Source organism: Poecilia reticulata, chromosome 16 (genome assembly GCF_904066995.2).
Source record: "Poecilia reticulata chromosome 16, P_reticulata-male-v2, whole genome shotgun sequence".
NCBI classification, from domain to species: Eukaryota; Metazoa; Chordata; class Actinopteri; order Cyprinodontiformes; family Poeciliidae; genus Poecilia; species Poecilia reticulata.
Genome location: NC_088845.1, coordinates 2,111,881 through 2,139,838, shown reverse-complemented (window position 1 = coordinate 2,139,838; position 27,958 = coordinate 2,111,881). Strand labels below are relative to the sequence as shown.

At 43.0% G+C, this 27,958-nt stretch overlaps 1 protein-coding gene and 1 pseudogene across 2 annotated transcripts; both read left to right on the top strand.

The window, feature by feature from the left end:
• Positions 1-3: 3 nt before the first annotated feature.
• LOC145555304 (uncharacterized) lies at positions 4-5,896 on the top strand (annotated as a pseudogene). Its single transcript, XR_014091432.1, has 3 exons — positions 4-23; positions 916-965; positions 4,722-5,896. The product of XR_014091432.1 is annotated as an uncharacterized LOC145555304 (transcript).
• Positions 5,897-6,803: 907 nt separating this feature from the next.
• LOC103477542 (uncharacterized) lies at positions 6,804-27,502 on the top strand (the record flags this gene model as incomplete). Its single annotated transcript, XM_081597328.1, has 9 exons — positions 6,804-8,751; positions 9,170-9,324; positions 9,427-9,542; positions 18,864-18,916; positions 20,749-20,847; positions 25,012-25,458; positions 25,928-26,082; positions 26,193-26,308; positions 27,327-27,502. Coding segments are annotated over 9 exons (3,237 nt in total), but the record flags the coding sequence as incomplete, so codon positions are not given.
• Positions 27,503-27,958: the final 456 nt, after the last annotated feature.

Sequence of the window (27,958 nt, the reverse complement as noted above, 5' to 3'; positions counted from 1 at the left end):
AAGGCTGATTTCTATTTTCGCAGGTGGGTTGTGTTTAGAACTAAGGCACCATTGTTAGAAGTGTTTTTAAGTTCAGGACAGTATTTTATTAACATCAATTATATTCTGAGATATTTATAAGTGACTGTTTACTGCCGTTAGCTTAAATGCTAACGGCAATGGTTGACAACTCAGCACTTACAAAATACAGGACAGCTCAGTTGTGACATCATTATACAATATTTCTTATTTCCCCAGCAACATTTGAGTCGTTTCTAGGGTTGCCACCCGTCCCGTAAAATGTGAAATCGTCCATTATTTGGTACTTAATTAGGTTGAATTCCATATTGAACCCATACAGGGCGCGATTTTTCCGTATTTTCACAAATATCCGATAGATATTTAACAATAAATGTAACGTTAAAATAAAACGTAGGAAAGGTCAGTAAAAATGTCGCGGCGGGACCAACCAAACCCTCTCAGCCCGCTGCATAACGGCGCTGCCAGCAGGAACCGCGGTCCTGGTTGCCTAGAGACAGACGCTACACACCTTGACGCTTTCTACATCCGCGCGTTTTCCGTTCGATAGTCCGCCACCTCATCGGAAGAAAATAGGACAGAGTTAATGTTTTACATTACCTGGCCTGCTCACCATAGTAATCTGGCTGATTTTTTATTAAAGTATCTTGTACAAGAGCAAAGATTATTAAGTATATTAAATGCATTCTGTACGCAAGGGCAGGAAATGTTAATGAGACAGAATACTACTTGACAAGAAAGGTTTGTTACAGAAGCAGATGTGTTTGTCTGAGCACCATGACGTCTTTTAAAAAGAGGAAGAGGAACCCGCCTGCTTTCCAATGAGCTACAGCTGGGCTCCTTCAAGCAAAAGATATGTTCTCATATCTTTTTCTATTACTTATTTTCTTTGTAAAGGATGAAGAACAGCGGGGATGATGACTCCAATTCTACAGACAATGACAATCGTAAGTGACTCAATACATGTTTTATGAAGACTAAAAAGTAACATTAACACCAACACTGTAAAACATTTTAGCTGCATTCTATCAAAAAAATCAGTGATCGGCCAGAGAACTGCAGTCGGTGCACCCTACTTTCTTTTTGTAACAGTAATCAGTATGTAGAGCAATTGAGTAATGACCATTAAAACAAACAAAATCTATTTAACAGCTGTTGCAGAAGTACCGGATACATTTTGAATACGTCTACATATTTGACAGAATATTCCCAAGGAAAACAAATCCTTACTCTAAGGTGCTTATCCAAGATGTTGACTATCGTTTGTCATCCTGGCTCAGACAGAGTATTGCTTTGTCACGCAGTATGGATTGTCCAAGGACGAGGGGCCGTTAGGTATCATGAACACAGCTGCACAGCTTTTTATTCCACTGGTGTTTATTCTACCACGTGTTTTGGTCCACTTCTGGTTAAAGTAGCAAGAAGAGAAGAAATGGGATATTATACTCAAAGGCCTCACTACTAGAGCTTTCCACATCAATTTACTGACATCCCTTGATGCAGACTTGTTAATAGCTCTTATAAGGTTCAGTGCACAATGTGGGAAACCAGCTGAAATTAAGATAGCCAGCCTTCCACTGCCGACACAGGGGGAGCTAATTCAGAAAACAATGATTGTAAAGTCTCACTGGTACAACTCAGTAGCGGCTCCAAACAGCCATATTTGCTGTCAGTTCAACTCAGCTGAGTTTGCCGTTTACCCAAGGTCTGTTTCCTCCCAGCTGCAAGTCCAGGAAGCGTAGCTGGCCAGTGATCCTGCAGGACGGATCCAGCTTGTGATTCTACCCACACAGTATCTTATTCTGAGTGTTGATGGCATGGCATATTCCAGATCAGCTGCTGACATTTTCTAGATTTGTTGATATGCCAGGTAACCAGAAACTCCAAAAAGTAGAAATGCTGTTAACAAAAATCCAATTATTTGTTATCTTCACCATCCTTGATGGACAACATGGACAGACGCAATCCTCCACCTGTCCCAGGAGTCCATCCAGCTTCTGGTTGTGTTTACCTAAAGCACTGAGTCACAGATGATTTTCCATGTTTTCCTGTTCTATTAAACTGGCACTAAGAAAATAACTTGTACTCCTTTACAGGCATCCAGGCCCTCTGATGATTTATAACTTTTATACCTTAACAAGTTCATTGTTTCTTTTAGGTGAAGCAGAAGAAGAAAGATCAGAACTCTCTAACTCTCGTCTGTTTTTGGGGTGTTTGTGGATTTCTTCTATCCTGGTAGCTGGATCAATCGTCTACAGTGAGTTTCATTTCAACACAATACAGTTTAAGTAGCTTTTAGACTTTTTAGAGCAGTGGTTCTTAACCTTTTTTGAGGTACCGAACCCCCCAGTTTCATATGTGCATTCACCGAACCCTTCTTATTGCTACTCCCCCACCCCGACACACAAAATACTTTGCGGTATTCTGATTTAGTAATGTAATTATATTAGTTGTGTTACCACCCCCACGCCGCTAGAGGCAGTAGCAACCCCGAAAAGATGCGACTAAGGAGCAGATTTAGATTATAGAATTTGGTAAAAACGGTGAGTTTTGCTGAAGTAATTAAAGACACAAGTTAAAATCCATGCTGAGAGTGGAGCTCCTTCAATCAGGGCTCCTCCGCAGCACTGATTAGCTAAGCAATGTAACGTGATCCTTTGCAGCAAGTGATGGCAAAGCGGGGCGTCATCACGACTTTACACTTTATGTGTCTTTATCTCCGCAGCAGAGGCTCCGCCGAACCCCTGGGGTTCAATCGAACCCAGGTTAAGAACCACTGCTTTAGAGGTTTAATGCATTACATACAAGTGTCCAGCAGGAGGATGAGTTATGAAGGTTGGGAAAAGGTCAAGGGCACTGAAGTGTCACCAAGAATCAATTTAACTTAATGCTGCTCAGCTTGAAACCTGTCAAAGTGTTAAAATTTTATATGGAAGATCTAAAGGCGAAGTCGTGGAGAGGAGGTTGTCTGGCTTGTGAAACTCAGGATCTCACCCAGGAAGAAGCTTTGAGGCTGGGCGTGAGACTGACGAGCACTCTGGAGCTCGGCACACTGGGTAACCACGAGTTCAGGGGCCGCTAGCTCCAGAACCATGGAGCCAGCGGTGCAGCCAGGAACCAAGGAGCCAGCGGTGCGGCCAGGAACCAAAGAGCCAGCGGTGCGGCCAGGAACCATGAAGCCAGCGGTGCAGCCAGGAACCATGAAGCCAGCGGTTCAGCCCGACACCAAGGAGCCAGCGGTGCGGCCAGGAACCAAGGAGCCAGCGGTGCAGCCAGGAACCAAGGAGCCAGCGGTGCAGCCAGGAACCAAGGAGCCAGCGGTGCATCCAGGAACCAAGGAGCCAGCGGTGCGGCCAGGAACCAAGGAGCCAGCGGTGCAGCCAGGAACCAAGGAGCCAGCGGTGCATCCAGGAACCAAGGAGCCAGCAGTGCGGCCAGGAACCAAGGATTCAGCGGTGCAGCCAGGAACCAAGGAGCCAGCGGTGCATCCAGGAACCAACGATCCAGCGGTGCGGCCAGGAACCAACGATCCAGCGGTGCGGCCAGGAACCAAGGAGTCAGCTGTGCGGCCAGGAACCAAGGAGTCAGCGGTGCGGCCAGGAACCAAGGAGTCAGCGGTGCGGCCAGGAACCAAGGAGCCAGCGGTGCATCCAGGAACCAAGGAGCCAGCGGTGCATCCAGGAACCAAGGAGCCAGCAGTGCATCCAGGAACCAAGGAGCCAGCAGTGCATCCAGGAACCAAGGAGCCAGCGGTGCATCCAGGAACCAAGGAGCCAGCGGTGCATCCAGGAACCAAGGAGCCAGCGGTGCATCCAGGAACCAAGGAGCCAGCAGTGCATCCAGGAACCAAGGAGCCAGCGGTGCATCCAGGAACCAAGGAGCCAGCAGTGCATCCAGGAACCAAGGAGCCAGCGGTGCATCCAGGAACCAAGGAGCCAGCGGTGCATCCAGGAACCAAGGAGCCAGCGGTGCATCCAGGAACCATGAAGCCAGCAGTGCGGCCAGGAACCAAGGAGCCAGCGGTGGAAACAGATGACTGATTAGAAACTGGTTGCAGCTGTGAGGAGAGAAAGTTGGACAGTTGAGGGAGAGTACACAGGGCACTATAAAATAAATGTAGCACTAAAGAATAACTAGACTTAAGAAACATAATAAAATAAGAGTAATGATGCGTTCACATCAAACCCGTCTGGTTTACATTCAAAGTCTATGTGGAGGAGCATCGAGGGCCCGCATCTGAAGCCTTTGATGCGTCAAGCGCATCCAACGCATCCAACAAATACAAGCTTCTGCATTCAACGTGAACATGTCAAAGCTAAAGCTTGGAACCCGTTTTGTGTGAACGCACCATGACTAAGAAAAGGACTAGACACACTAACTATACTAAAAACGAACTGAAATAAAAGTAGAAACAATCTAGAACTAATAGAAAGAACTAAGGAATACAAATAACAAAACCCAGAACAAACTAAAGCAACCCAAGATCCTGACACCCAGCGATTCAGGACCTCGTTGCAAAGCATCAGTTGTACTGCGATGCAGCTCCCAAAATTAAACGTAATGAAATCGTAATTAAATCAGTTAAATGTCATTTGGTTCTTTCCTAAGAATACTGTCTGATATCCTGAAAGGGCCTGAGAGAAAATGTTGATGCTTCTTTGATAAAGATTCACTGACTTTCTGACTAATTTGTGTTTTTATAGTGAATTAAAGATGAGCGAACAGCAGGGAAGTATTAAAGACCTTACAACAGAAAAAAGCAACTGATTGACGAAAGACAGATGGTGAAGTTGAGCCAAACAATTCGAGAGAGAGAAGAGGTGATCCGAAAGAGGGAGGAGCTGAACCGAAAGAGACATGAGCTGAACCAAGAGAGAGAGGAGCTCACCAGAAAAAGAGAGGAGCAGAACCGAAAGAGAGAGGAGCTGAACCGAAAGAGAGAGGAGCTGAACCGAGAGAGAGGGGAACTGAACCAAGAGAGAGAGGAGGCGACCGGGGAGGCAGAGGAGGCGACCCGAGAGACAGAGGAGGCGACCCGAGAGGCAGAGGGGGCGACCAGGGAGGCAACAGAGGCGACCCGAGAGACAGAGGAGGCGACCAGGGAGGCAGAGGAGGCGACCCGGGAGGCAGAGGAGGCGACCCGAGAGACAGAGGAGGTGACCCGAGAGACAGAGGAGGCGACCCGGGAGGCAGAGGAGGCGACCCGGGAGGCAGAGGAGGCGACCAGAGAGGCAGAGGAGGCGACCCGGGAGACAGAGGAGGCGACCCGAGAGACAGAGGAGGCGACCAGAGAGGCAGAGGAGGCGACCCGAGAGACAGAGGAGGCGACCAGAGCGGCAGAGGAGGCGACCAGAGAGCCAGAGGAGGCGACCCGAGAGGCAGAAGATTCGACCCGGGAGGCAGAGGAGGCGACCATAAAGACAGAGGAGGCGACACTAGAGATAGAGGAGGCGACCCGAGAGGCAGAGGAGGCGACACTAGAGACAGAGGAGGCGACCCGAGAGGCAGAGGAGGCGACCCGAGAGACAGAGGAGGCGACACTAGAGACAGAGGAGGCGACCCGAGAGGCAGAGGAGGCGACACTAGAGACAGAGGAGGCGACCCGGGAGGCAGAGGAGGCGACCCGAGAGACAGAGGAGGTGACACTAGAGACAGTGGAGGCGACCCGAGAGGCAAAGGAGACAACTTGGGAGGCAGAAGATTCGGCCCGGGAGGCAGAGGAGGCGACCCGAGAGACAGAGGAGGCGACCCGAGAGACAGAGGAGGCGACCCGAGAGACAGAGGAGGCGACCCGGGAGGCAGAGGAGGCGACCCGAGAGACAGAGGAGGCGACCCGAGAGACAGAGGAGGCGACCGGCTAGGCAGAGGAGGCGACCGGGGAGGCAGAGGAGGCAACCGGGGAGGCAGAGGAGGCGACCGGGGAGGCAGAGGAGGCGACCCGAGAGACAGAGGAGGCGACACTAGAGACAGAGGAGGCGACACTAGAGACAGTGGAGGCGACCCGAGAGGCAAAGGAGACAACTTGGGAGGCAGAAGATTCGACCCGGGAGGCAGAGGAGGCGACCCGAGAGACAGAGGAGGCGACCCGGGAGGCAGAGGAGGCGACCCGAGAGACAGAGGAGGCGACCCGAGAGACAGAGGAGGCGACCCGAGAGGCAGAGGAGGCGACCATAAAGACAGAGGAGGCGACACTAGAGACAGAGGAGGCGACACTAGAGACAGAGGAGGCGACCCGAGAGGCAGAGGAGGCGACCCGGGAGGCAGATGAGTCGACCCGGGAGGCAGAGGAGGCGACCCGAGAGCCAGAGGAGGCGACCCGAGAGACAGAGGAGGCGACCCGAGAGCCAGAGGAGGCGACCATAAAGACAGAGGAGGCGACACTAGAAACAGAGGAGGCAACCCGAGAGACAGAGGAGGCGACCCAAGAGACAGAGGAGGCGACCCAAGAGACAGAGGAGGCGACCCAAGAGACAGAGGAGGCGACCCGAGAGGCAGAGGAGGCGACACTAGAGACAGAGGAGGCGACCCGGGAGGCAGAGGAGGCGACCCGAGAGACAGAGGAGGTGACACTAGAGACAGTGGAGGCGACCCGAGAGGCAAAGGAGACAACTTGGGAGGCAGAAGATTCGGCCCGGGAGGCAGAGGAGGCGACCCGAGAGACAGAGGAGGCGACCCGAGAGACAGAGGAGGCGACCCGAGAGACAGAGGAGGCGACCCGGGAGGCAGAGGAGGCGACCCGAGAGACAGAGGAGGCGACCCGAGAGACAGAGGAGGCGACCGGCTAGGCAGAGGAGGCGACCGGGGAGGCAGAGGAGGCAACCGGGGAGGCAGAGGAGGCGACCGGGGAGGCAGAGGAGGCGACCCGAGAGACAGAGGAGGCGACACTAGAGACAGAGGAGGCGACACTAGAGACAGTGGAGGCGACCCGAGAGGCAAAGGAGACAACTTGGGAGGCAGAAGATTCGACCCGGGAGGCAGAGGAGGCGACCCGAGAGACAGAGGAGGCGACCCGGGAGGCAGAGGAGGCGACCCGAGAGACAGAGGAGGCGACCCGAGAGACAGAGGAGGCGACCCGAGAGGCAGAGGAGGCGACCATAAAGACAGAGGAGGCGACACTAGAGACAGAGGAGGCGACACGAGAGACAGAGGAGGCGACCCGAGAGGCAGAGGAGGCGACCCGGGAGGCAGAGGAGGCGACCCGGGAGGCAGAGGAGGCGACCCGAGAGCCAGAGGAGGCGACCCGAGAGACAGAGGAGGCGACCCGAGAGCCAGAGGAGGCGACCATAAAGACAGAGGAGGCGACACTAGAAACAGAGGAGGCAACCCGAGAGACAGAGGAGGCGACCCAAGAGACAGAGGAGGCGACCCAAGAGACAGAGGAGGCGACCCAAGAGACAGAGGAGGCGACCCGAGAGACAGAGGAGGCGACACTAGAGACAGAGGAGGCGACACTAGAGACAGAGGAGGCGACCCGAGAGACAGAGGAGGCGACCCGAGAGACAGAGGAGGCGACCCGAGAGACAGAGGAGGCGACCCAAGAGACAGAGGAGGCGACCCGAGAGGCAGAGGAGGCGACACTAGAGACAGAGGAGGCGACCCGGGAGGCAGAGGAGGCGACCCGAGAGACAGAGGAGGTGACACTAGAGACAGTGGAGGCGACCCGAGAGGCAAAGGAGACAACTTGGGAGGCAGAAGATTCGGCCCGGGAGGCAGAGGAGGCGACCCGAGAGACAGAGGAGGCGACCCGAGAGACAGAGGAGGTGACCCGAGAGACAGAGGAGGCGACCCGGGAGGCAGAGGAGGCGACCCGAGAGACAGAGGAGGCGACCGGGGAGGCAGAGGAGGCGACCGGGGAGGCAGAGGAGGCAACCGGGGAGGCAGAGGAGGCGACCGGGGAGGCAGAGGAGGCGACCCGAGAGACAGAGGAGGCGACACTAGAGACAGAGGAGGCGACACTAGAGACAGTGGAGGCGACCCGAGAGGCAAAGGAGACAACTTGGGAGGCAGAAGATTCGACCCGGGAGGCAGAGGAGGCGACCCGAGAGACAGAGGAGGCGACCCGGGAGGCAGAGGAGGCGACCCGAGAGACAGAGGAGGCGACCCGAGAGACAGAGGAGGCGACCCGAGAGGCAGAGGAGGCGACCATAAAGACAGAGGAGGCGACACTAGAGACAGAGGAGGCGACACTAGAGACAGAGGAGGCGACCCGAGAGGCAGAGGAGGCGACCCGGGAGGCAGATGAGTCGACCCGGGAGGCAGAGGAGGCAACCCGAGAGCCAGAGGAGGTGACCCGAGAGACAGAGGAGGCGACCCGAGAGCCAGAGGAGGCGACCATAAAGACAGAGGAGGCGACACTAGAAACAGAGGAGGCGACCCGAGAGACAGAGGAGGCGACCCAAGAGACAGAGGAGGCGACCCAAGAGACAGAGGAGGCGACCCAAGAGACAGAGGAGGCGACCCGAGAGACAGAGGAGGCGACACTAGAGACAGAGGAGGCGACACTAGAGACAGAGGAGGCGACCCGAGAGACAGAGGAGGCGACCCGAGAGACAGAGGAGGCGACCCGAGAGACAGAGGAGGCGACACTAGAGACAGAGGAGGCGACACTAGAGCCAGAGGAGGCGACCCAAGAGACAGAGGAGGCGACCCGAGAGACAGAGGAGCTGAAATGGACCCTGGGGTTCATCCAGAAGTTTGACATCTTTCCAATCAATGACTTCTGTCCTGCCAAAAGTGATTACATTTATAAATTACCTTTGAAACTTTGGATTATTCATCTTATTTTTATTTATGGTTTTATGTAACCTTCAATTATAAACTGTTTTTCAAAACATACTTGGCCATTATTAGTGAGCCAGGGTCTGGCTGGCTCACGTCACAGTACTTTATGGGTTTACACAAAGTTTTCATTTAAAAAATAGTATACTTTTTGAGTGAACCGAGCATAGAGCCCTGTGGTACGCCACTCCTAAATGGAACGGTAGCTTAATTTAATCATCTTCCAACACTGATCTGCGCTCTACCTTTGAAATCTTTGCTAGATCAATTTTGACTATTGAAATATTAACACATTAAATGTTATTTTTTCTACTTCAGATTATTTTTACCAAAGTTTCACTTTCTGTTCTTTTCCCTCGTCTAATGGACCCAGGATGTAAGCCGTGCCTGCATGACTGGATTTTCTTTCAGAAGAAATGCTACCTGTTTTACGACGAACCGGCTCCTTGGAAGACCTGGGAACAAAGTCGAAGGTTCTGTCAGGACAGACGAGCAGATTTGGCTGTAATTGATGATCTGGAGGAGCAGGTAAAATCTATGTTAGAAACCCAGAGCTAATCTGGAAGTTCATGGAAAATTGGTGACTCAAAATAAGAAAATTAATGGTGATGTTAAAAAATCTGTTGACAGGAATTTGTCAGCAAACATGTCAAATCCTACTTTGAAATTCAGTGGGGATACTGGCTGGGGTTACAACAAACCAACAACTCCTGGACCTGGGTTGATGGACGCGTGGACACGCTTGGGTAAGATCTACTGTATTATCTAAAAGTTAACATTTTATCATGCAAACACAACTTTTCTTCTTGTCATAATATTATTCCCTCATCAAAAACATACCTGGAGTTTTGATTCTTTCATGCATGTTTGAGAAATGCTGTTATCTTTGTGTGGCAACAATTCAGCCGTGCAAAACGTCTGTTAGGACCCGACGCCGCCTTCGAGACGCAGCTCATCCTCATTCTGCACCTGCCTGTATGTGTAGGCAAGGCCAGCAGATAAGTTATGGTCCAGAAAAGCAGCACGATTCCCTTCAAAGCTTTACTTAAGACTCAATGTTAAAAAAAAACAACTAGTACAAATATGTCTCGGTTACATTTGTTTCCTCTGCATGAAAAAATGACACTCATTAACTGAATAAAAACTGGAAGAACTTTATGTTAACGTCTGTGGAAAAACCTATATAAATGTTAACTGTTAGTGAATTCAAGCAAACAAAAGATATGAAAGTTATCTTTGTTCGTATGAGATGCGAGATAACCTCAGTATCAGTTATGCTGTAAACCAGGGGCGCCGCCAGGAATCTTGGGCCCCGGGCAGCTGCTCTTACAGATTTTTGAGTCTATTTGACCCATAAAGTGTCACAATTTTAAAGGCTTGCATCAGCCTTGGTTTCTTTGGTTCAATACTGATAATTAGCACAATATTTACTGCTCATTAATTTAACATCCAACAGTCCACATCCAGTATGCAAGTAGGTTGCTTAAATTTTTTCTATTAGTTTTAACTTACTGAAATGTGTCTCCATGAGCAACAGTCAAAAGCAACATGCAAAATACACATAAAGCGATCCAGACTTCTCAAAAATGCTAGTAGTTGCATTTTATTCAAGCTGCAGTACATAACTTTAATAAAAAATATGTTTTCTCCGTATTTGTTAAAGCTGTCACCATATTGTAGCAGCTTGTTATGAGACAGATAATCTGTGAAAACAATCAATCTCCTTCACTTCCTACCTGAATTACTATTACTGGTTAAAGTGATGCACCGTTCTGACCAAAGCAACCAATCAGAACCAGTGGGTGGAGAAGCAACTTATCATTACAAGAAACCGTTTATCATACCATACTGTCACAACATAGCAGTTTTAAAAAATATGTGAAAAAAATATTTATATAAAAGTTACATACTGCAGCTTTAATTCCACTCAGGAGAGGATGGATCAGACTCAGGAGGGACATGTTTTAGAGCTGCTGCTGACTGACTCATCTGTTAAGTGGTAAAAGGTCCAAGGGACAAGTAACATTTATGAATATGTTGGTCATTTTTTCCTTAATTCATTAAATGCTAGTGAAATGGAGGCAAACAGTAGTTTGTAGCTAATTATGCTAAATGGTTGGTAATCTCACACAGTCTACTCACCTCTCGGAGAAAAACTGGGTTATAAATTAACACTCTTGCCTTTTTCTCTCTCTCCCTCTATTTTGTTTTTGAAAACCTGATTTTATAACTTTTCTTAGCAGCGTAGTAACTGCCACAGTCGTTCGTGGAAGCTGTATTCAACTGCAGCTTCTACTGACTGCAGCTGAACAGCGTCACGGTGAAGCGCTCCAAGCAAGAACGAACCATTTAAGGCAGATAGGGGGGTTCCGGGCAAATATGGATGTGTGTTTTTTGGTCTGGGAAGGGTAACATTTAATTTTTACTGCTAAAAACAGTTTTTGAAAATACAATATGATTAATGTTGTATTTGACAGGACCCCGATTTTTTAAAATTTCTATGAACAAAAAATAAATAATTAAATTGTGGAGGGCCCCCTGCTGGTCAGGGCCCCTAGAATCAGCATCACTTTTCCCCCCCTATACCGCGCCCCTGTTGTGAAAACAAACACACTCACATGTGATGCAGAGTAAGAAAGCTGTTCCTGTTTGGCTTCCTCACATAGCTTAACACTACACACACTAAAGATACAAAATAACACTGCTGTGAAAATTGTGACCACTAGAGGTCCTACTCTGCTTAGTGATGTCCTGACAGAACGTTTTTCTCCCAGGTTAACATAAACCAAACACTGCTCCCTTTTTATAAGTAAAACAACCTCAGAGACTTTTTAAAGCCCTGACCCAATACCCAATACCACTTTACAAAAGAACTGGCATTCACCACAATTATGAGCATCTTTACATGTCACATGTCCTCCTGACAGGTTAGTTTTCTCCTCTGGCCTCTTTTGCCTTGGCTGTAGTGATGTCAGGTATTCTTGGTGCCAGCGTTTCCAGAGCGCATTGGCCAGAGCCTGGACCTGCTTCCCCTGCTTCCTGTAGAGCTCTTTGAGGTCACATTGTCCAGCTGGTAGCAGCACCAGATCGATCCTCTGAGTCAGCAGCTTAGCAGGCGTCAGAACTGTTGGCATGTCTGGATCAGGAGAAATGGGAACCACAGGCGTTTATAGTGGTCATGACTTCGGACACGAGCATGACCAGAACCTCGTGTCAGATGAAGTGTTTTCATCTTGAGCAGAAGAGCATCTAGTACTCCAATAATCATCCTTAAAATAAGTGGAGCGATGCCTGGAGTACGGCAGCCGTTCTCCTCTCGGAGCTCCTGCCTGGCGGCCGGTTCAGAGCGAGCGGCGGGGAAGAGCGCGGCAGGTGTATTTATACAGGTGAGCGGATAGACCGAAGACCTGCCTATCCGCTGCGCTGTAGTTGATGCTTCAGGTAAGTGTAGCTTTACGGACAAACCGGAAAATGAATTTTATATCATCCCGGTCTCAACAAATGGGTGGCGGAGCGCAGTGTGGCGGTACGGAGCTGGCAGATGTTTCTGTGTGTGATGAAGGAACCAAATCCAGTCGTTCACATGGACACAAGAGCTAAAAATGTCTGGGCAAAGTGAGAGTTCATCCATTACATCGACTGAAGATGAATAAATAAAATACAGACTGGACTAGACATTTTTATAAGTGTCTTTGTGAGCCTACTTTATTATTAAGGTGAATATAATTTCAGATTTTTGTAATTGACCAGGTTAACTTCGAAACTGAGCTGTTATTGTTACAGGCTCATTTTCAAAAAATACATAAAAATAATTGTAGGGGTGCTCAAATGTGAAAGTTTGAGCTGATGTTGATATCCAATGGTAACACTGCTGTTATGGTAGAATTCATCAATCTTTTATTTGATCGAATTTTTATTAATCGTCAGAATAATCGATAGAGAACTCGATTACTAAAATAATCGTTTACCGCAGGTCTAAAGATAATGTTAATATAGTTTTTATGTTGTTTAGTTTTTTACTGAAACTGTAAAATCACAATAAATCCCTGCATTTGGTTCACCCAGTGTTCTGTAAATGATAAATAAGTTTTAAATATATTTTTGAAGTGTTGGATCAGAACACTATCGGCAAAATAAAAGAAGGCGATCGGCACATTCCTATTCTGAGGTTCATGGTCCTGTTTTCAAGGTTCTGGATGAAGGAGGAGCTCAAAACTCCAGGACCGAAAGCCAGGCTGATGCCAGGAAGAAATCCCTCAGAGAGCTGGAACCAAGCAGACAGTTTCTTCCAGAACAAATTCATCTGTGAGCATGAAGCTTTCCCAAGGTGCATCTAACTGACTGCTCTCTTAAAGTTTCCTGCAGGAAAGCTCAGCTGTGTCATCATTTCTATATACAAGTCGTCGTCATCACCTCAATAATCTGCTGGTCGTTTTGTCTCTTCATTCTTAGTGTTCATGAACTCTCACCTAATGAACCTGCACAGCCAGAGTGAGATGTTGTTTTTCTGCAGCTGCTCAGAGACCAGACTGTCTCTCCATTGTTCAGGATTCCTTCTCATTGGTATAAAACCCACGTGTGGATTCTGACTGACAGAGCAAACTCTGAGTCTGACCTGGAGCTTTAGTCTGACCTGTTCATGAGTTTCTCATCTTGTGGCTCTCATGTCATGAGCACGGCATTAAATAAACCTGACTGAGTGATTTTCACCTAGCGGTGACTGGAAATGAATTTTTTTTCTCAACAATATGGCTGGATCCCTCGGCTGGACGTCCGACGAGCACAAAGCTGCGGCCTCAAACCTCGCTGAGGCTTTCAGAGAGAAGAGGGCTGGCTCGTCAGCTCCAGCGCTGCGATCGACAAACTCAAAGAAAATCCACTGTTAGCCAGTGAGACGCTCACTCAGTGTAATAAATGATCAAATTAAAGGCCAATCTAAAAATAAACTGAAATCTAAATTGGTAAAGGATCCAATGAACCTTTTTTTTTTTTACAAGATACCTGCAAGAGTTTCTCTCAAAGAAGTTTATAAAGCTTTTCTATTTAGTTCAGAAAAGCTAAAAGGATCTTTATGGTTTTAGCAGGTGTGAAGGTTCATTTGCATAAGGCAGGTATTTACTAGAGTTCAGGTTTTCTACACACAGGAATCAAACCTGTAGTGAATCCTAAAGATCTTTATCAGAAATAAAGGCCCCTCTTAGAGGTTTAAGAGCAGATCGACCACAAAGCTGATTTGTTGGATTCTGTGAAGACGTTTGCCGTCTAAAGAGGACATCCGACCCATTTCCAGAAGAAACGGGTCGGACTGGTTCCTGGGCCTCATCTCCTGAGGTTTATTGACACCATGAGGATGATGGACAGCATTAAGACCCTCCTCCGGGCTCTGATTGGCTGTATATGGTTGGAAGTGGTGTGTTTCTTCAGACAGCAATAGTAGCTCAGGGAGGGGGTGGAGGAGATCAATGTTTTCACGGATTATCTGTCTCATTATACTGACCATTTGAACAAATATGTGAAAAACATTTTTTATCAAAGTTACATTCTGCAGCTTTAACGCCTTTACGTTGGGTTTCTGTTGCTTTTAAAACTTCTGCTCTTTCTGAAACTTTAACATTTTTACCAGCGTTGCTTTAAGAAGCAGCTCAGGTGATGAGCTCAGCAGATGCACAATTCCATCGGGTGTTTGCTAAATGTTGCTGGCTAGTTTAGAGGAGTTGCAGAAGAGGGCTGCTCTGTCAGGCGTCCGAACGTTGGATGTCTGAGAGATTAAAGGATTTCTCAGACATGCATGAACGAACCAACACAGCAAAAAGCCCAGTGTTAATTTAACTCTGAAGAGTGTGGAGTATATAAACACTGAAAAAGTGTTAATATCAACTCTGTGGGAGTTAAATCAACACTGGGAATTATGTTAACTCCCACAGAGTTGATATTAACACTTTTTCAGTGTTAATATACTCCACACTCTTCAGAGTTAAATTAACACTGGGCTTTGCTGTGAATGCCACATTTCAGAGATGTTTCTGATGAGGGGATAATATTATATCCATTTTACATAAAGGTGCAGAAATAAATGTAAAAAAACAAAAAAACTCAAAATTGTTTAAGGAAAAATTAAAGATTAAAATTTAGTCAATGGAAATTATGAGCCTGGAAAAATAAATAAGTTTTGAAAACATTTGTGACTCTTGTTTGTTTTTTTCCTTTTTTGAAGCACTACTCAAGAGGAACCATTACATAACTAATGTTGCAATAGTCTGAATTTCTTACAAGCACACCAGATCAATCTCACTAATACGGATGCAAACAACAGAAAGGGGATTAAATCCAGTCTGGATGATTTTAGAAAGCCAGTATGAGAGTCAGAATGAAACACTGATAAAATGGCAAAGAGGTAAAGTTATTCTGAACAGCAGCACATCAATATTATTATTGTTTTTTTTTTAAATACAGAACTTGAGAAATTTGAACAAAAACTTCAGGTGTGTGTCTTTGTCACACACCTGCAGGTGGATTTTTTGTTGTTGTTAAAACAAGCTTGTTCTTCATTCGGTGGAGTTACACAGTGAGTACCACTATAGAGAACATTTTACTCCAGAGTAATACCTTTTACTCAAGTAAAAGTAAAAAGTACAACGTAGCTAAAATACTCCTAAAAGTTTTTATTTTTTAACAAAAGGATACTCAAGTAAATGTAAATAGTTACCACCCAACTCTGTTAACTGTTTTTGCGATTTATTCACGGTCTCTGGTGACGTAGGGCTACGAATACGGCCGTGACCGAAGAACGCTTTGAAAACATCGCGTACGATGTGTACATCCGCAGAGAGCGCAGCGAGTCCGTCGTTAGATAGAGACGTTGGGCAGTTCAGTGGACCTGCCCAGCTTGAGGGCGAATCCGTCCCGACGTTATCTGTTTTCATAGGTAAGTTAAGTGTAGAAGTAACAGATAGGAGCCGTTGTTTATTAGTGTTTGTAAGTTCAGGGCAGTGTTTTATTGACATCGATTGTATTTTGAGATATTTAGAAGTTACTGTTTGCTGCCGCTAGCCTAGATGCTAATTACTTATGTAGGGCTTGCCAAAATACAGGACAATTGTGACATCATCGTACAATATTTCTTATTAACCTAACATTGGAGCTACATTTAGGGTAGCTCCAATGACCTATTTATCTGTCCGCTGCGTAACGGCGCTGCCAGCAGGTACTGCTGTCCTGGTTGCCTAGAGACACACTATACAGATGCTTTCTACATCCGGCGTTTTTTAAATGTCCACTCGATACTCCATTACCTAATCCAGTGGTTCTTAACCTGGTTCGATCGAACCCCAGGGGTTCGGTGAGTCGGTCTCATGGGTTCGGCGGAGCCTCTGCCGTGGAGGTAAAGACACACTTGTGTAAAGTCGTGATGACGCCCCGCTTTGCCGTCACTTGCTGCAGAGGATCACGTTACATTGCTTAGCCAATCAGTGCTGCGGAGGAGCCCTGATTGAAGGAGCTCCACTCTCAGCATGGATTTGAACTTGTGTCTTTAATTACTTCAGCAAAAGCTCACAGTTTTTACCAAATTCTGTAGCTTTCGGTGAACTTCTAAATCAGCTCCTTAGTCGCATCTTTTCGGGTTTGCTACTGCCTCTAGTGGCGTGGGGGTGGTAACACAACTAATATAATTACATTACTAAATCAGAATACTGCAAAGTCTTTATTATTTATTAATTTTTCATTCTCTTAACAATGTACAGCTAATCAAATGATCTAAACAAGATCTTAAAGTGGTTCCAGTTTCTCTCTATGACCAACCTGTTGAAACTGTGGCACATTTTAAATACTTTGGGTCGTTCCTGGACAGTCAGCTCAACTTTTCTGAAAACACTGACTATATTTTGAAGAACTGATCTCAGAGACTTTACCTTTTAAGAAGACTTAGTGATCTTGATCTCTAGTTGGGTCACCCCTATGTCTTGATTTTTGAAAAAAAAAACATTTATTTATCACTACAGAAGGGTTCAATGAATGCGCATATGAATCTGATGGGTTCGGTACCTCAAAAAAGGTTAAGAACCACTGACCTAATCAGAAGCGAAAACTCTCACAAAGATAGCCGTGAGTTAGTTGGAAGAAGCTCATCCCAAGCTGAACAGCGACAGAGAGGTTAGGAAGTACCAGCTTCTGACCTCTGGTTTTCCTAATCGTATTACTTTTAAGTACATAGAACATAATGGCTGAGTTCACACTGCAGGCTTTAATGCGCAATTCCGATTTATTGGGAAACCTCTTTATTTTGCACGGTCGTTCACATTTCCAAATAAATGTGATCTCCCATGTGTGAACTGCAAACCAGTACCGTGTCTCAGGCGCTTTTGCAAACTATCTTAAAATGCCCCGCATGGTCAGTAGAGTGCGCAGTAACGTCACACGTAAAGAGCGTGCTCAGTGTTTGCGGAAGTAAAAATGGATGCTAATGAGGGAGCCTATCTTACAATGTTTAAGTTGTTGTCCAACCGGAGCCAGCACATCAACAACTTAATCCTCATTATTGTCCGCCATGGTGGATGTTTTTCTTTCCGCTTGCGTTTATCACTGCGCAGAATAGTGACGTTTGTCGAGCATCAATGACGTTTGAAAAGCTCAGATACAAATTGTCTTTAGAACCAAATATCCAAGATGCCTGGGTTGCATTTGTAAAAATCGGAAAAAACAGTGTTGTTCAGACTGTCATAAAACGATCAGATACAAGTTGAATTAAGGCAAATTTGGGTCAGTTCGGGCTGCAGTGTGAATGAAGCCAATGTCATACTCCTGACCATATTGTGAGCAGGTTTTTAATAATTGTTGAAGACCAGCACTACAAGTACTAAAAATAACATGAAGTGGTTAATTATAATCCCACCAACATTCAACTCACCCTATGGCACAATTTTGTAGCCAGTTTGATTAATCATCCCTGTATACTTTAAAAGCAGAGGACACAGACTGCCTAGGTGGGCCCCATGTGGGGGAAAGGAGGGATGATATATGGGTCCCATATGGGTTTGTCCGTGGAACCCGCGGACAATCCCATATGTCCGTGGAACCCGCATGGGTCTGCCCATGTAGGGCCACAGCCTACATGGGCCCTAAATGAACAAACCCATGTGGGCCCACCACCATGTAGGGCCCATGTAGGTTGTGGCCCTACATGGGCAAACCCATATGGGACCCATCTGGTCTGCCCTCCTTTTCCCCACATGGGGCCCACCTAGGCATGCTGACAGGATCTGTACCTCATTTTAACCTTATTTTAAAAGGAGCTGCTGATCTGGAAACTCCTCTGATGTATAACTTATAAAATAACTTTTCATGATTAACATGGTCAAAAACCATCCAGTTCCAGTTTAAGACATCAGTAGAACATAAACATTGTGGATTTGGGTCAATTATAGAAATCTAAGATCTCTTTCAAAGCTAAAATATACATATATGTGATTTAAAGTCAAGCTGATTATCAGAAGTAAAGAGAAAATGTTCTGCCTTATCAGTATAATCTTTTCCTGGACAGCACACTGGCAAAACCTATGGGCCGATCATTTTTGCCACCTTTGTCTTTCATAATAGTCTCCAATGTAACAGCTAAAGGTGAGGTAGGCAAAATGCCCTGGACTAAAAAACCAGAAAAACACAAGGCAGACAGAGGAAAGAGTTTTCTGCTTGAGAATCTTAACACCTCATCCATACCACCAGCCTCGTTATTCTTTAGGCTCATGACTGCATTATAAATTTCTTGAGCTGAAACTTTCATATCTTCCTCATTATTAATACTGCCCATCTTAAATGAAGAACTTTTAACAGTTAAATAGTTCATAATAAGAAAAATATTACTGGGACATTAGTGCTGTAATCCTGGAAATGTTCTTCAGGTGATAGAAGACCGACTTTATGACTGTCTTTATGTTCTGATGCTGCATCAAACCCTGATGTTGTCTTTTAAAAGGTGCAAGAGGAACCTGCCTGCTTTCCTGTGATCTACAGCTGAGGTCATTCAACGAGATGTTGGACATTTTTTAATCTTTATTATTTTCTCTGTAAAGGATGGAGAGCAGCGTGGAAGATGACACCTATTCTACACTCCATAGCAAAAATGGTAAGTGACTCAATATATATTATATATTTTATGAGGATTGAAAGGTAACAGTACTATCCAAATGCTCTCAATTAGTTAAAAGTTAGAGTGGGATTTTTTTTTTACGTCACATGCAAGCCTTAATCTCTTTGCATCATCGGAGAAATCTTTTTTAGTCAAATTATCTCAAATTATATTTTACATTTTCTTCCAGTATTTAGAAATAGTTTTTTTTTTTTGGTTGTAGATTAAATTTCATGCAGTCTTACTGAAAAAATACTTTTAAACAACAAATTAACAGTTAAAATACAATTATAAATGTTTTAATATATTTAATAAAGCTGAATTTAAGTTTACTTTAAACCTTTTATTTTTTTTAATAACAGTTATATTTTCAAATAATGTCTATAAACATAACATTTCAAAAAACATTTATCGCTTAAATGCAACTTCTTCCCTCCTGCGGTCTTAAGAGATGGGGTTATTTAATCAGTCAATCAATAAAACCTTCTTAATCTGATACATATATGGTTCATAATAAATAAAAACAGGCAGAACAAAAACAAAAGAGCACAATAACAATAAAATGATCATCAACTACCATATAAACTAAGGCGCCAGTGATTCCACAAACTAGAGAAGATGCTTGCTGAGCTTTGAACAGAGTTGGTCAAAGTGTGACTGACTGTGTTTACAGTCTGTTGACCCAGTCAGCGGTGATGTAATGTCCCAAATCTTTCACCTCGTCACTGACTTGACTTGACTGCTGCCAGACAGAGTGAAGTCAGGGAAAGATAATTTAGTGTCCTTTTTGCTCTACAGTCATGAAGTCACTCTTTTTCGCATTATATTTAATATCGTATATTTAATATATTTAATATTACAGCATGGATTGGTTATCCATGCTGTGAGCAAACCCTGAACAGTTGCTGCAGACCATCGCTGTCTGGACAAAAGATCACAGCATCGTCATCATCATGCGACATATTTAGATCCAGACGTGAGCAAAATATCCAAAAAATGCACTCAAGTAAGAAAAGCACTATTTCAACATATTTTTTCTCAAATAAATGTAAAAAGTAGCCATCAAAGAAATTACTCAAGTAACAGTAAAAAAGTGTTTGGTTAAAAAAAAGCTACTGAGAAACCGATCAAATTATCAATCGTTTAATATTTAAGAATTTTATAATCAGACTGACCAAAATGTAAAGTTATGTAGAAATATTCTTATTTTAAAGATCAGAATGAAAATCATTAATATGGTTACCAAATAAAATAAGACAAAAAAAAAAATCAAAATCAATTTGTTTCAAAATAAAAGTTATGAAACTTTAACACAATCTGCAGGTTTGTGTCTGTGTCTGGTGAAGTTTTGGTTAAAATATAATTATTCTTTATTCAGTGAATTTACTCACAGTGAGGATTCAAAAATTTTACTCGCGTAGCAATACTTCATAAAGTCGCTCAAAAATGTACTTTTAGGAGTATAGTAAAGCTACTCCTAAAAGTACATTTTTGGAAAAAAATGACTAAAGTAACCCAACCCTGTTTAGACCCCTTAAGTTTTTAACTCTGTGCGCGGTCTGGCTGGGTCACACTGATCCCGCGTGCGCTTTTACAACAAGGTATTTTTGTGTGTGTTTTTGGAAGCGGACTGTCTGACAGGACAACCCCCCTGCGGGAGGATGATGTTTTAACCCCATCCTCCCGCATTGGGGTTAAAACACAAGGAAGCCGCCACATATTAAGAGTATCCTCAGGGGAAAAAAGAAACGACTGTAGCTTTTTTCTGTGTTGACTGGAGCTCAGCTTAAAAGGGTTTGATTCAACCACAGTTTCACTGTGTTTTTCAGATGAAAAAGAAGATGAACCATCATCACCCCTTCAGTCTCCCCTGTTCTTGGTGTGCTTGGGGGTTTTTGTTGTCCTGGCAGCTGGAACAATCATCTACAGTGAGTTTCATTTCAGCACAATATATTTTAATTATCTTCCTTCATGACAGGTTTTTAGAGGTTTAAAGCATCGAGATACAAGTGTATAACAGTACACTGCAAAAAGTCCCCTTTCAAAAACAAGAAAAAAAAGTACAAAAATAGGGTATAATTTTCTTAAAATAAGAAAAATTATCTGCCAACAGAACAAGAAAATTTATCTTGTCAAGATTTTCTAAAACAAGAAAAAATATCTTACCAAGATAAACCTACAATATCTTAAAATTAGTGTATTTTACTTAAACAAGCCAATTTTACTTATACGAGTAAGATATATTATCTTATTTTAAGAAAATTATCTCAAGTAAAGAAATGTTACTTGACACTGAATTTCTTAAAATAGCGTAAATTTTCTTATTTTAAGAAAATGTTCTATGTATTAAGAAAATAAATCTCATATTCTATTTGTATTAGTAAATTGGCTTGTTTTAAGTACAATACACTAATTTTAAGATATTTGTAGGTTTATCTTGGTTAGATATTTTTCTTGTTTTGGAAATCTTGACAAGATAATTTCTTGTTCTGTTGGCAGATAATTTTTCTTATTTTAAGAAATTATACCTATTTTTGTACTTTTTTTTCTTGTTTTTGAAAGGGGACTTTTTGCAGTGTATACCCAAATCTAGTTTATTTTATTGTTGCATAGGATTAAAATATATTTTTATCATAGCCTTACTCAAGGTTCTTATGCTAAGACAAAATCCAAAATTGATCCTGTGAATACTGGAACAAGAGATGTTATTGACTTGCTGAAATGAAGACATAAGTTCAATTACTTTTAACATCTTTATTACGTTTAAGTTTCACATAAACACAATAAAACATGACTACTGGTCAGAATTTAAAGTCTGGATGGGCATCTGATTCTGAAACAATCCTGTAAAATGACAGAACAATGAAGATCTGACACATCTGCTGCACTAAGAGTCAAGCAAACCAAATTGTCCAAAGCAAAAAAAATCTTGGGATTAGATGTCAACAATAGGAGCTTCCCCGCAATGAACTTCTTCCAATAAGCCATAGCCTTTTATATGTGGAAGTCTTGCCTCAGTTACGGACGGCGTTCTCAAGACGTCTGTCAGCAGCACAGAGAGGAGTGGCCACACACACGGATGCTGAAAGGTGTAGTAGCTATGATGTCCTCCTTTCAGAAGATCAGGGCAGGCATGGTTCCAATGGCCAGTAGAAAGTTGGTTTCAGGATCACCACAGAGCTGAAAAGTGATCTTGTTTGAAGTTGTTGGGTCATCTGCTAATTGGAGCACAGACAGAAAAACAATCACAAAACAAACCACGTTTTAGGGACTAATCAGTGTAATGATGAATCAGTATCATAAATTTCTTACCTCAAGAATGTGAAGGATGCCGTCACTTGCAATTCCCAAAGTTTCTTGTAGATGGTGCAATACGTGATTGGAGATGTGTCTGGCATAGGCTTCACCATGGCAACAGTTTGGTTTACTTGAAAAATAAAATAAGTCTTATTTTAGTTTATGTGCTCAATTACAATATTACATGAATTCAAGATGGCAAGAAGTTATTTTAATTAAATCAAACTAGGACTACTTAAATTCACAATCAAAAATAGTGTTTAAAATATCCTGGTAACAGTGTGGAATATCTAACCTAGGCTTTTAGACTCATTGCATTTAAGTTTTTAAATTACAGCACATCAAACACCCTCAGTTAGTGAAATACTAGGCGGAATTGCCCTTTAACCATTTCCCGAATCAGAAGCTACGAATGAGAAGCCACCTTAGCTATGTTAAAAACGGAAGCTACCAAGAACTCGTGTCGATATTTTTAAGCCACAGCTATTGTGGTTAATAACTGTTCAAAGCTCATATTCACAAGAGCGGCTCTTTAACCGCGGATGAAAATTGGCATATCACGACATGCTAACTAGCTTCAGTTAGCTTATCTTAGAAAGACAGACAACTTTAAACTTACCTCTCAGTACAGCAGCTGTAGGGTCTATACACGTAAAAAAAGTCCTCCATCTTCATTCATGTCCAACCGAGATTAGAGAATTTGCCAAAAGAAAATCTTATAAAAGTACAGTAGATAAAGCTTAGTTAGGCTTTTACAACTGAATTGACCGTTAATCAGGGCAGTTAAATGATCTCTGGCGTTGCCGTTAGTGATGTGCGGATTGATACTGAAATATCGATTCTTCCGATACCAGAACTTAATTCTTTAAAATCTATTGTCAGATCCAAGGATCAATACTTTCAACACTTTAGTAATTTGAGATAATGTAGATTAACAAGAGCAAGTTAGAAGTAACTAAATTATTGAGATCTTGCCGAAATGAAACGTTGTTAATGGGAACTACTTTTTCTTCCGCCTGGTGAGTATGTAATGTGTAAGGACGTAATGCCCAAGCGCAGCGTGCTGCTGACTCTCACTCACTCAGAAATGGACATGTTGACAGATTATTAAAAAAGTGACATGGAGCCATTTCAGCTGTCATTTTATAGTAGTTTTAATAATTAAACAAGGATGTGTTTAGTAGGGTTATTACTTTACTAATTTTCTTTTTTTTAGTTTGCAACTCCATTTTCATATGTTTTGTATATTTCTGCTGAATTAAAATAGCTTATAGTAAACGAGATTGTTCTCAATGTACTTCTGAGTTTAAAATGAGTGCATCAGAGTACATTGTGTTCTTTTTATGAAGCCAAGATATGGATTACATTTATTTTTATTTAATTAAGAACAAATTAATTGTCTTTTGCACAAAGTATGGGATCTGTATTGCCAATACCACCTTAAATTTTACTCGGTATTGGATCGGAAAGAAAATCTGTTGTATCGAACATTAATACTATCTCACTGACATTTTGGGCGCTTTCCCATGTGGATTGTATGATGTCATAAAAGGGGTTACAAACATGATGAATAAAATATTGTTCAAACTAATATTAGTAACTTATAAAGTAAGAATTTGAAATATAAACCAAAAGTTAAAATATTTATCATGACATTGAGCTAATCAATATTGTTGATTCTAATCTCATTGTGTGGAATACCAGCCATTTCAAATCACACATCAATAGAAATTTCATGACATGTCAGTAAGAGGTCCACATCTTGCATCAAGAAGATCAAATTAAGAAGGTCCTTAGCTGATGGAAACATGCCAAGAATTATCTTGATATATAAACTGATATTGTTTCTGAAATTGTTGTGTTAAATGTCAATCGTTTAAATATTAAATTATAATTTCCTGTACACTCTGCCAACTTATACAAGAATATAAGTTCATGGGTTTTTTTAATTTTCATTGACAATAACACAAAGGATTCCATTTGGACATAGTCTGTTTTAATTATCTGAATACATTTAATTAAGTATGTGATTTCGCTTTCTGTGCTTGAAATAAGAAATTTTTACTTATATAAAATAAGTTCTAGACTTGAAGTTTGATTGGTAAATATTGATATTCTAGATTCTAGCACATATTTACTCATAATAAGTAATATTTTCTTAACATTAAGCTTTTATATCTTACTGAGATAATTAAGTACAAAAACACTTAAAATAAGAAAAATATTCTTACATAAATCCCTCTTGGTGAGAAAAATTATCTTGTCAGAAAGAAAACAAGAAAAATCTCCTTAATTTAAGATATTTAATCTTACTAAGATTTCAGTTTTTGCAGTGTAGGAGGAACAGTCTAACAGGTTCTACTTCTACTTGTCTCTTGCCACTGGGCAAGAGACAAGTTACACCTTTCACAGGCCGCCAGTCCATCACAGGGCAACAAGGATACCAGCAGATCAAGCTACCATGCACACACTCATACTGAGAGCAGTTTAGAGAGACCAATTAGCCTGATAGTCATGAGTTTGGTCTCCGAGAGGAAGCCGGAGTACCCTGAGAAAATCTGAGGACATGCAAACTTAATGCATGCAGACTCCAAGGAGTCAAACCCTGGATCTTATTGCTGCAGGGCAACAGTTCTACTGTTGAAATATTAAATCAGTTTACTGCTCTTTGGTTCTAAACTAAGAATACTGTCTGACATCCTGAAAAGATCTGAGAGAGAGAAACTGAAAATGTTGATGCTCCTCTGATACAGATGGATTCACTGACTTTCTGACTAATTTGTGTTTTTTTATAGTGAGTGTAAGGATGACAGTGCAACAGGGAACCATCAATGACCTTACAAGAGAAAAAAATAAACTGATTAAGGAAAGAGCAATGACTGACATCCACAGGCTGGACCAAATAAGCCAAGAGGGAGAAGAGTTGTTCAGAAACAAGGAGGTTCTGGACCGAGTGAAAGCTGAGATGAGCAAGGCGATGGAAGACATAGGGCATCTGAGTGTAGAAAAGGACAATTTTTTGCTCAAGAGAGACGAGCTGAGTCAAGTGAGAAAGCATCTTGCCGAAGAGAGCAAAGTGAAAGCTGAGCTGAGCCAGGAGCGACATGAGCTGAACCGAGAGAAAGATGAGCTGACCCGACAGATTAATAAGCTGAGCCAAGAGAGAGAAGAGCTGAAGGAGACTCTGGAATTCATCCAGAAGTTTGACACCTTTTCAGTTAAAGACAACTGCCCCAACAAAAGTGATTAGATTTATACACTACATTTGAAACTCTGGATTATTCATTTTATTTTTTAAATGTTATAATCTTCAGTTATAAATAGCTGTTAAAAACATAGCTAACCATTATTATCACAGGTACAGTGCTGATGTCTGACAACGTGAGCCAGCGCCTTGGCTGGGGTGGAGAGAACTTGATTCATTAGTAACAGGTTTACAGTAAAGCTTTGATTTCAGAGAATACTGTTGTTTTTGAGTGAACCGAGCACCGAGCCCTGTGGTACGCCACTTCTACCTAGAATGGTAGCTTATCTTAATCACTCTCCATTATCTATCTGCACTTTACCTTTGAAATCTTTGATAAATTTTGACGAGTGACACATTAAATATACACAAGGATTTCTTTGATACATTTATTATTTGTTCTTTTTGATATTATTTTTCTCTTGCTCCACTTCTTTCTGATCTTTCCCTTTGTCTAATGGATCCAGTATGTAAGCCCTGCACAGGTGACTGGATTCTCTTCAGACAAAAATGCTACCTGTTTTACGACAAACCAGGTCCTTGGAAGACCTGGGAACAAAGTCGAAGGCTCTGTCAGGACAGACGAGCAGATTTGGTTATAATCGATGATCTGGAGGAGCAGGTAAAATCTAACGCCAAGCTAGAATTCTAGAGCTAATCTGGAAGTTTTTGGAAATTTGATGACTCAAAGTGAAAAGGTTGATGAGAATCTAAAAAAAAATCTATTCTCAGGAATTTGTTAGTAAAAACATCAAGTACTACTCTAGTGAACACCACGGATACTGGATGGGATTACAAGAAGTTAGCAACACCTGGAGCTGGATTAATGGACGTGCAGATAGTCTTGGGTAAGAACTACGATCTAAAAATATACATATTTAGGTAAAAATGTAAATATATTTTGTCAAGATTGTAGAAAAGTTAAATGAACTGAGTGACAACGACTCCAGGATTTCCAGGACTTCTTCCAAAACCAAACCTTGGTGGACTGTGAGACATGATTGGGTTCATTGTTCTGTTTGGACGTCCAATGATGTCAAAGCTTACTGGGCTTCCTCTTTTCAGCACGAGCTTCAGACGTCTGATCAGGCTCAAGAAGTTCCAGTTGTGGAAAAACAAAAACGTTCTTTATCTTCCTATTATAGCTATGAGCAACTGCAGCTGGGTTTTCTTGTGCCTTTGGGTCAGTGGTGCTGCAGGTGGTTGAGTTCAGGCATGGAGACCTTCAGTCCTCAGTCTGTCCTCACTGTGGGACCTGAAACTTCTGTGGCTGATGCCACCAATCCTTGCTGCTGGTCTTTAGCAGTCAGTCAATTTTTTGTTTGGCATTAAACCAACCAAAAATAAACTCTAAAAATATGGCTCTCATTGTTGGGTTTTAATCTTCCAGCTGTAACTCTATGAACATTCAAGTCATTTGCCGTCTTTGTGCTTCTCTTAATGGTAATGGGTTTCTCTGAACCTTCAAGAAGTATCCTTGGACTAGGCCATTATTGTAGCATCCAGTGAAGCATTGAGGTCAGTAATCAGGGCATTTGAAGTGTTCTTCCTCAAACAGGATGGGTGAGGGTCGTCATTGTTACATCAGGGGAGATCAAGACAAAACACCTGGTTTACTAACGCAGAAATCTGAAGAAATCTGTTCAGAGGGAGGAATAATTTTAATACTGCATCATTGGAAGAAGGATTTCATGTTGAATTTGCATAAAATATATTTGTTAGATTAGTTCTGATTAATTTTTTTACTTTTTTAAAATTATTTACTTATTAAAAATATATAATAAAGTGGTGACAGTTTTCAGTTTGATGTCAATGAGCTGCTGTGATTTTATTTTATGTTCTGAGGTTCATGTTTCTGTTTTAAAGGTTCTGGATGAAGCAGACGGCCGCCCCTCCGGGTTCAAAAGCTCTGGTGATTCCAAGACAAAACCCCTCAGAGAGCTGGAAGATAGCAGATAATGAGTTTATGAGCAAATTCATCTGTGAGCGTAACGCTCGACTGAGGTCCAACTGACTGCTCTCTTAAAGTTTCATGCATGAAAGCTCAACTGTGTCATCATTTCTATATACAAGTCATCATCACCTCAATAATCTGCTGGTCGTTTTGTCTCTTCATCCTTAGTGTTCATGAACTCTCACCTAATGAACCTGTCTGGTTTACACAGCCAGGATGAGATGTTGTTTTTCTGCAGCTGCTCAGAGACCAGACTGTCTCTCCATTGTTCAAGATTCCTCATCTTTGGTATAAAACCCACATGTGGACTCTGACTGACAGAGCAAACGCACATCATGTAATTAATTCAAATTTTCAAAATGTAAAAAGACTTTTATTGATCTGAAAGGGAAATTAAATGTTGTAACTCGTATTAATTCAAATTCTTCAGTTATTGTAGATAATGATGGCTGTTGGCAGGAAAGCTCTTATAGCAGTCTCCATCCATCCATCCATCCATCCATTTTCTTACGCTTATCCGGGGTCGGGTCGCGGGGGCAGCAGC